This window comes from Labrus bergylta, chromosome 13 (assembly GCF_963930695.1).
Source record: "Labrus bergylta chromosome 13, fLabBer1.1, whole genome shotgun sequence".
NCBI lineage: Eukaryota > Metazoa > Chordata > Actinopteri > Labriformes > Labridae > Labrus > Labrus bergylta.
In genome coordinates this window covers 40,001-49,769 of record NC_089207.1, presented here as the reverse complement: position 1 = coordinate 49,769, position 9,769 = coordinate 40,001, and the positions used below count along the sequence as shown (strand labels likewise).

Genomic DNA, 9,769 nt, shown 5'->3' with positions numbered 1-9,769 from the left:
GAAAGAGACACTTCCGGGACAAACACGACGGTCACGTCACAGCTGACGTCATCTTCCCCGCCCTTCTTTTAGGATTTATGGCGGTTGGCAGACAACGAATATGTGAATTTGCGCAAAATCAAAATATCCAATATCTACAACTTTCTGTACATAATATTAATAATAATAATAATAACATTTAAAATAAAAAAATCAACTCAATCTCAATCAACTTAGTTTGTAAGGTACTGAAAGGAAATCCTATAGCCTTCACTTTCTGAATTCTTTGGTAAGATTTCTGTTAAATCCAAACGTACTTTCTTTCAGGTTCTCCATCATCTGTCTTCTTTTTAAACTTCTGACATGTTCCACTGTCTCCTGTTATTAAAGGTTATTCCAGGACATTTTACAAACTACCGTCCCATCTCAGTTCTTTCATGCTTTTCCAAAATATGAGAAAAACTAGTATAAAAGAGGGGTAGGTGGCGGATGAACATCGCACTTTTGAATGACGAGGGGTTTAGCAAAGAATTAGATGAGGACCTGACCATGTTTTTGATCTAAATGTGGGGACAACAGAGAAACTTTCCTCAGGCCAGAAGGAAAAGGGAAAATATGGGCCTATTGTCGAAACTGGAAGCGGAAATTATTAAGTTGGAGAAGTCTCTATCAGAGCATTATACTGATGATTTATACAAGGACTTGTGTAACCTGAAGTTTAAATAAATAATATATATAACAAAAAAGCAGAATATTCTCTTTTCCGGCTACGAACTACTTTTTATGAAGGGGGTGACAAAACAGGCAAACTACTGGCAAGACAATTAAAACAACAGACTAACAATAGCGTAATTCCTGTTATAAAAAAAGGGGATGTGTTAGTTTCATCGTCTAAAGAAATATATGGGGTCTTTAAACAATTTTATGAAGACATGAAATTATTACAGCCTAATATATTTGTATCTTACTTATTGTAACATTGTATGGGCCAGCACTTTCCAAACATATCTTCATGAAATTCTATTACTCCAGAAAAGTTATTTCAGAATGGCAACTTAGTGTAACATATTAATAGTCTTAAAATAAGTAGCTTTATTTTTAAAGTTAAATACATGAGTGCAAACTTGCCAGAAAGCTTTAAAGCATTTTTCATTTTTAATTCTCAAGTGAACTATTACTCAACTAGACAAACCAATAACCTATACCTACCAATGTGTCGTACATGTCGAGGACTCAATAAGATACCGTGGAGTCAAATTATGGAACACGCATATTTATTTACTTGATGATTTTTTGTCTTTTTCTAGATACAAATTGAGACTCAGAAATGTGTTGATGTCAGAAAGATTTGTAGTGAATAGTGAATTGTCCTGATTTTGTTATATTGTCTACATATTGTATGTCCTGCTTTGCTCTATTTTTATGTTTTCAATGTTTGTATGTAATTTTCAATTGAGTAAATTTTATTTGCGATAGTAAATATTCTTACTTTGTTATTTTTTACTGTATTTTATTTTAACTTTGTTTAATCTCTTAAGGTGAGGTTTTGAGATAAGCCATCATGGGTTTCTACCTCACCTGCACATGTGTTTTATTTTTTATTTGTTTAATTTTTCTGTTTTACTCTTCTTTCAAAAAATGTGCAAATAAACTAAACTAAATTAAACTGTTGTCCACAGTAGTCGTATTATGTTTTCCTGTTTTGAACAATGTGTTATTTAATCCAGTGTGTCCAAATCTGAATCTAGATATCATTCTTTCATTTCTCCTATTTGTTCCTGCACTTCTCATTTCTCCAACCTTCCTTTAGATTCTGTAAAACCTTTGTCCTTTCTTTTCTTCCTCCCTCTGCTTTTTTTGCCCCCTTTCCTTCAGTCTCTGTATAATAATGCTCTTCACTTCTGTTCCACTGATGCTAACTATTAAATCTACTTGAGTATTTTTTGAAGCCTCCTTTGCCACCTTGTCTGCTAATTCCTTTGATGCCTATGAGTGCAGGGTCCCATACAAATATAATTTGACTTCTGTATAGTGTTAGTTTGATTTCTAAATGTCTGCTGTCTGAATGACTGTAAACTGATGAGTGATGAACTTGAATCTGAACAAATGACTGATGTCAGTGCTCTTGTATCCTCTATCCACTGTACTGATAATAATAGAGTGATCATTCCCCCTTCTGATAACCCCTCACTGATTCTTTTCCCAATGTTGACCTGAAGCTCTGGAACAAGAAATGAAACTCCAACTTTGCCAGCTGTGTCTTTGATGGATCTGTATCAGGATGATGTGTGTGTTAAAATGAAACTCCCTATCCCTGTTTTTCTTTTCCAATAATGTCAGATCTAAAGGTACTCTTTGACTAATGTTTCATTGATCAACTTTAGGTTCTGCTGCTTCCTGTGTCACTGACTAACACTGACTAACCCTAACCCTAACCCCAGAAAACCATCAGAAGAGAAGCAGTGAAAGACATTATGTTATAGCATTTACTTGCTGTACAATTTTTAAGTACTTGATACCAAAAGAGTACTTTGAAGGTATTGAATACCCTTTACTGGGACACAAACATTCCGTTTTCCAGGTGTAATGTGTGAAAAGAGAGAGACTTAGTGATGGCAGAACTTGGAATCACAGTCTGGAGGCGGAGCTGTAATTATGGCATACTTGGCCTTCCATACAGCAGCGCTCGTCATGTTGTTTAGTTCACTTTAACTTTCACTTTTGATTCTGATTCAGTCGGTAACGTTCCTGCTCCGCTCTCAGGACTTTTTGTTCCTCAAAAACTCACTGGACGATAAAATCAGACCGCAGGTCTAAAGAACAGGTAGACTGCCGTGAGGAAAGAATTTATTTAAAGCAGTTGATTTAATTCCGTTGCTGAACAGTTTCGTCTCAGTGTTTCAGGTCGGATCATGGCTGACATGACGAAAAAGGGCGAGGTAAGAGTTATGAAGCCTTAATAAAGAGATGAATGTTCTTTACATATCCTTTGGCTTCATTTACACACAGTTATAATTTATATTTAAACAAGTTGTCTCTTTATTTACAATGATATCCTTGTTTGATTTGTGAGGAGGAGCTTCAGCTGGAAGAGGCAAAGAAAGAGCTGCAGACGTGGAAGGTAAGAAAGTGACAGTTCACACTTCCGCCCCCCTTATATAACACTGTTATTACTTATTACTACTTTATTATTGCTTTCACTTGGTACTTATGCTTATTATATTGTTATTAATATTTTTATTTTATTTTATATTGTGAATTTATCTGTACTTCCTACTGATTTTTGGTGTTATGAGCAACTGTAGCAACAAATTACCCCCTGGGATTAATAAAGTATTTCTGATTCTGATTCTGACCTATCACCTACAAACCACCTGACCTATTTTAATTTGTGGGGAAAAAAACAGCAATTGTAAAGTCAAGAGTCAAGATACAAGACAAGGCGCCACTGAGTAAAAAAAAAAACCTCTTGCTCAGCATTATCAGTGTCCATCTAGACTTAAAGCCCACAGCTGAATACAACAGGTTCACTCTCATTCTCTGAGGGTTAGTCAAACCTGATTCTGGGAAGCACTGTTGTAATAAGAACTAAAGTAGATGTGTCAGTTCATGGGAATGAGGATATAGAAGGAATTAAAGCCAAGGTATTACACACATCATGAACATTTTAATGATACTGAAATAATCAAAATCTACTAGGCGTCATCATGCACCCTCACTAGATGGCAGCAGAATTATTAGTGGATTGAAATTATTATGAATATTTTGGCCTTTGATGCTGCTCTGATGTCATGCTCAAACTGCAACACAGCCACCCTAGCCAGTGCTAGGGTGGCTGTGTTGTTTATTTTGGAGTTAGAAGGCACATGTTGTAAACATAAGCGTTTTCGAAACATTGAGAACAGCAGACAGACAGAAACTGTTTTATGCTCTTCATTTCTGCTTGTTTATTGCAGTTCATATCGTTATTTTTATTTATTTTTTCTATACTTAAACTGTGCAATCTGTTTAAAACTGGACAATATTTATACATCAAATGTGCAATGTATACATGAACCGTGCAATATCTACGCTGTTAATCCATCAGTGTATTCATATTTGTAAATATATTCTCAATTACCTGCGCTTGAACATAGCTTTTAGGAGAATTCATAAAGGACTTAGGGAAAGGTGATTGCGTTGCTCTGACAATCCGACCACATTTCCACTAGGCCACGTCATTAAAGTGACGGGCCGGCGGAGGTTAATGACGTGGGTCCACCGTGTTGAAAATACAATGTTCAGATAATGGACTACAAAAAGATCATCTAAATTTTTTTTCCCTGTGCTTCTTACCGGTGAAATAATCCTGATTACCACGAGGTTGGGATTGAAATATAAGACATATAGACTGCGAGTAAGAAAAGAGAAACCATCAGCTTCCTCTCCACTCGTACATCAACATCAGAATAAATATTATTACGTTTATGAAAGATATACAGAATGTTTATCTGCACAAAGCATCCTGAAGTAAATAAAACTTCATCTGGATAAAAATGTCTCTCACATGATCTGAGTCACTTTACGATCATCGTTAATGTCCTTGAGCGGTCGGATGAGCGACTCGCTTTAAATATTGTGGCCGCAAGGAATTGTGGGACGTCATATCTCATCTCCTTTGGTAAAGGATGGTCCAGTGTATCCTAAAGGAGGTTATAAAGGAAGCATTGACCCACCTTTCCAAAGAATTCCAGAGAATTCAAACAGCTCTTATCATGGCTGCCACTTAAATGCTTCGGAGTCATTTCACTCAGTTAGGAACCTTCTTAAGAAAATAAGACAATTAGGACGCACCCTTTGTGTTCACACAGTGAGCGCTGCAGCCCGTCTCCGGGCACCAACGGCACTGCGCTCTGCTTCGTTTCGTAAACGCTGCGAGTCTATTTTTGCCGGAGTACGCTGCAGGCACGCATCAAGCTGGACAGAATGTGACAGGAAGTCAAGTATGTACAGTATATATATATATATATATATATATATATATATACTGTACATATATGTTTATGAAAAGGCATTATTTCATTTGTGTTGTTTACAGATAAATCCTTGTTATTGTCATAATCAGATCATATAATCTTCGTTATCATCATCAGGATCTATTTAATGCCTAAAATGTCTCACTGTCTTTTCTCTTTGACTCCTTCCTGGTGCCCTTTCAGAATAAAACAAAGGAGGCGGAGGATGTCATAGCCAGGCTGACTCTGGAGAAACATGATGAGGAGGAGGTGAAGACGAAGGCTCAGCAGGAGATGATGGCACGCTCCAAAGAGCAGGAGAAGTTGAAGGAGGAGTTCAATGAGAGGAAGATGGAGGTGCAGGTACAGTCGACTGCGACACCTGACGAGATGGTGAAGAAAAGAAAACGACACAAACTCTAATTATCTCTTTTGTCATTTTTTCATTTAGAAAGAGATCGATGACCTCAGCAAACAAAATCAGAATCTGATCGACAACCTGAACAAATGTCGAGACAAACTGCAGAAGAAGAAGAACGAGTGCACCAAACTCAAGCAAAAGTTCAAGGTCAGGATGACCTCAATAAATCAATCAGTCAGTCAATCAGTCAATCAGTCAATCAGTCAGTCAGTTAGTCAATCAGTCAGCCAGTCAATCAGTCAGCCAGTCAATCAGTCAGCCAGTCAATCAGTCAGCCAGTCAATCAGTCAATCAGTCAGCCAGTCAATCAGTCAGTCAGTTAGTCAATCAGTCAGCCAGTCAATCAGTCAATCAGTCAATCAGTCAGTCAGTCAATCAGTCAGCCAGTCAATCAGTCAATCAGTCACTCACTCAGTCAGTCAGCCAGTCAATCAGTCAGCCAGTCAATCAGTCAATCAGTCAATCAGTCAGTCAGTCAGTCAATCAGCCAGTCAATCAGTCAATCAGTCAGCCAGTCAATCAGTCAATCAGTCAGCTAGTCAATCAGTCAATCAGTCAATCAGTCAGTCAGTCAGTCAGTCAATCAGTCAGTCAATCAGTCAGTCAATCAGTCAATCAGTCAGCTAGTCAATCAGTCAGTCAGTCAGCCAGTCAATCAGTCAATCAGTTAGTCAATCAGTCAGTCAGTCAGTCAGTCAATCAGTCAGTCAATCAGTCAGTCAGTCAGTCAGTCAGTCAGTCAGTCAGTCAGTCAGTCAGTTAGTCAATCAGTTAGTCAATCAGTCAGTCAATCAGTCAGTCAATCAGTCAATCAGTCAGCCAGTCAATCAGTCAGTCAGTCAGTCAATCAGTCAGTCAGTCAGTCAGTCAATCAGTCAGTCAGTCAGTCAATCAGTCAGCCAGTCAATCAGTCAATCAGTCAGTCAGTCAGTCAGTCAGTCAGTCAATCAGTCAGTCAGTCAGTCAGTCAGTCACTCAGTCACTCAGTCAATCAGTCAGTCAGTCAGCCAGTCAATCAGTCAATCAGTCAATCAGTCAGTCAGTCAGTCAATCAGTCAATCAGTCAGTCTGTTAGTCAATCAGTCAGTCAGTCAGTCACTCAGTCAATCAGTCAGTCAGTCAGCCAGTCAATCAGTCAATCAGTCAATCAGTCAGTCAGTCAGTCAGTCAATAAATCAATCAGTCAGTCAATCAGTCAATCAGTCAATCAGTCAGTCAGTTAGTCAATCAGTCAGTCAATCAGTCAATCAGTCAGTCAGTCAGTCAGTTAGTCAATCAGTCAGTCAATCAGTCAGTCAGTCAGCCAATCAGTCAGTCAGTCAGTCAATCAGTCAGTCAGTCAGTCAGTCAGTCAGTCAGTCAGCCAGTCAATCAGTCAATCAGTCAGTCAGTCAGTCAGTCAGTCAGTCAGTCAGTCAGTCAGTCAATCAGTCAGTCAGTCACTCAGTCAATCAGTCAGTCAGTCAGTCAGTCAGTCAGTCAGTCAGTCAGTCACTCAGTCAGTCAGCCAGTCAGTCAGTCAGTCACTCAGTCAATCAGTCAATCAGTCAGTCACTCAGTCAATCAGTCAGTCAGTCAGTCAGTCCGTCAGTCAGTCAGTCAGTCAGTCAGTCACTCAGTCACTCAGTCAGTCAGTCACTCAGTCAGTCAGTCAGTCAGTCAGTCAGTCAGTCAGTCAGCCAGTCAGTCAGTCAGTCAGTCAGTCAGTCAGTCAGTCAGTCAGCCAGTCAGTCAGTCAGTCAGTCAGTCAATCAGTCAGTCAGTCACTCAGTCAGTCAGTCAATCAGCCAGTCAATCAGTCAGTCAGTCAGTCAGTCAGTCAGTCAGTCAGTCAGTCACTCAGTCAGTCAATCAGTCAATCAGTCAGTCAGTCAGTCAGTCAATCAGTCAATCAGTCAATCAGTCACTCAGTCAATCAGTCAATCAGTCAATCAGTCAATCAGTCACTCAGTCAGTCAGTCACTCAGTCAGTCAGTCAGTCAGTCAGTCAGTCAGTCAATCAGTCAGTCAGTCAGTCAGTCAGTCAATCAGTCAGTCAGTCAGTCACTCAGTCAGTCAGTCAATCAGTCAGTCAGTCACTCACTCAGTCAGTCAGTCAATCAGTCAGTCAGTCAGTCACTCAGTCAGTCAGTCAATCAGTCAGTCAGTCAGTCAGTCAATCAGTCAGTCAGTCAGTCAGTCACTCAGTCAGTCAATCAGTCAATCAGTCAGTCACTCAGTCAGTCAGTCAATCAGTCAGTCAGTCAGTCAATCAGTCAGTCAGTCAGTCAGTCAGTCAGTCAATCAGTCAGTCAGTCAGTCAGTCACTCAGTCAGTCAATCAGTCAATCAGTCAGTCAGTCAGTCAGTCAGTCAGTCAGTCAGTCACTCAGTCGGTCAGTCAGTCAGTCAGTCAGTCAGTCAGTCACTCAGTCAGTCAATCAGTCAATCAGTCAGTCACTCAGTCACTCAGTCAGTCAGTCAATCAGTCAGTCAGTCAGTCAGTCACTCAGTCGGTCACTCTCTGTACCCTTTCATGACGTATTCATATAGATTTTAAATTCTAAATATCAAACATGTTGGAATGAATTGGGGCGCCCCAGACAATCTCTGATGTTAAGATTTGATCTTTATACGACTCAGAGATCATTTGGCAGATAGACAGTTCAGAGTAAACCTGCAGGACTTGAAGCAGTCAGTAGAGCGAGTGTGGTAGGGTCTGATAGTCCAGTTCAACAGAGATGTTAAATAAGATGGTGTACGTCCAATAGCAGATTTATAATTAAAGACTTACAGAGAGTAAGTGATAAGGTAAGTGAGTCAGTGATAAACTGAGTCGAGGGTTTTAAGAGTGGAAGAAGTGGATGTTATCGCCATAATCAAGCACTGACAAAATAACTGCTTCAACAATACATTTCCTTCCATCAGGAGGGAAGTTAGCTCTGTTTCTAAACAGAAATCTAAAGTTTAACAATGAGATTTTCCACATGATGTTTAAAAGTAAAAGATTCGTCCAGCCAAATGCCAAGATATTTATATACTCTGACGCTTTAAATACGGCTGCCATTTAGTGTGGATAATTGTAGACTGTTGAAAACAGTGTCTCTGGCTTTGGTGAAGGTCATGTATTTGGTTTTGCTGGCATTAAGGACCAGTCTTAAGCTGATAAACGCCTTCTGAAGAGTGAAGCAGAACAATGTAGTACAATATCGTCCGTGTAAAGATGAATGTTACAGTCCGTGATAAACGAAACAACATTGTTGATATAGATTGTAAACAATATGGGGCCCAGAACTGACCCCTGTGGAAGGCCTTTTGTTAATGACAGAAATTTAGACTGAATAGTTCCAGCCTTTACACACTGATCTATCAGACAGGTAGTTCTGGAACCATTTACAAGTGTTGGGGTCAAACCCAATGTTACACAGTATCTGAATGAAAGACGATGATCGACAGCATCAAACGCTTTTGACAAGTCAACAAAAACAGCGGCACAATGCATTTTGTTGTCTACACTATTGACAATATCATTAACAACTAAAGTGACAGCAGAGGCAGTACTGTGTATAGGTCTGAAGCCTGACCGATGAGGGCTTAAGACAAGATGCATCCTGCGGTCTGAGCCGGTCTTAAATCAGCATCATCTGAACATGGGTTCAGTTATTGATTCAATTTGTGTTCCTCCATCCGACAGATCTACGCTCAGATCCCAGACTCTGAGGTTGAATTCAGTGCTCGGAGTGACAAGCAGGTAGAGGATGAGGATCAGCTAATCAGAGGAGAGTTCGTCATTGTTCAGAGAGTATCTGCTCCTCTGAAGAAGGGTCAAGCGCTCATCACGTTTGAGGAGGAGACAGGTATGCAGGACTGAGTCGGACAGTTTAATACAGTTAATTTTTTATATGAATGAAAACAGAACTCATGGATGAAGCATGTACAGACACAGTATGTATGTATAAAGGTGCGCTTGTATGCCTGTGTCCTGCAGTTGCGTCTCAGATCCTGATGATGGCGACGTGTTCTGTGGCCTGTGATGCTCAGATCATGGCTGTGAAGCCAGAGAGAATCACTCTGGATCCTTCTGTAAAGTTTGAGGTTTGTCTAGGTCCATAAATATCAACAAACATTCACACAGTTTAATATGAATACAAAAAATATATATTTTTATGTTCCTCTATGGAAAGCCATTTGAACATTTATGTCATATCCTAGATTTTCCTTTCTTCAGATCCCCCCAATGCAGCAGCAGGACCCAGGGTCCACATACAACAAACCTGCTACAATCATAGAACAAACATACAAAGTGTACATACAGTGTAACATATAGTATTTAAGTACAGTGTTTACATACAGTGTTGCAGACAGTGTTCACATACATTGTTTACATACAGTCTTAC

At 39.6% G+C, this 9,769-nt stretch overlaps 1 protein-coding gene across 5 annotated transcripts in view; it reads left to right on the top strand.

The window, feature by feature from the left end:
- Window positions 1-2,687: 2,687 nt before the first annotated feature.
- nmi (N-myc (and STAT) interactor) overlaps window positions 2,688-9,769 on the top strand; it is a 12,970-nt gene continuing 5,888 nt past the window's right edge. Inside the window, exons 1-7 of one of the 5 annotated variants that reach the window (XM_020660082.3) lie at window positions 2,689-2,803; window positions 2,876-2,918; window positions 3,053-3,100; window positions 5,178-5,336; window positions 5,425-5,541; window positions 9,067-9,229; window positions 9,361-9,467. In XM_020660082.3, the coding sequence (XP_020515738.1) occupies window positions 2,892-2,918; window positions 3,053-3,100; window positions 5,178-5,336; window positions 5,425-5,541; window positions 9,067-9,229; window positions 9,361-9,467 (621 nt within the window). In that variant the 5' untranslated portion in view covers window positions 2,689-2,803; window positions 2,876-2,891. Of the gene's footprint in view, window positions 2,919-3,052; window positions 3,101-5,177; window positions 5,337-5,424; window positions 5,542-9,066; window positions 9,230-9,360; window positions 9,468-9,769 lie in introns of all 5 variants that reach the window. The other 4 variants (XM_020660084.3, XM_020660085.3, XM_065961944.1 and 1 more) reach the window with 4 other exon arrangements.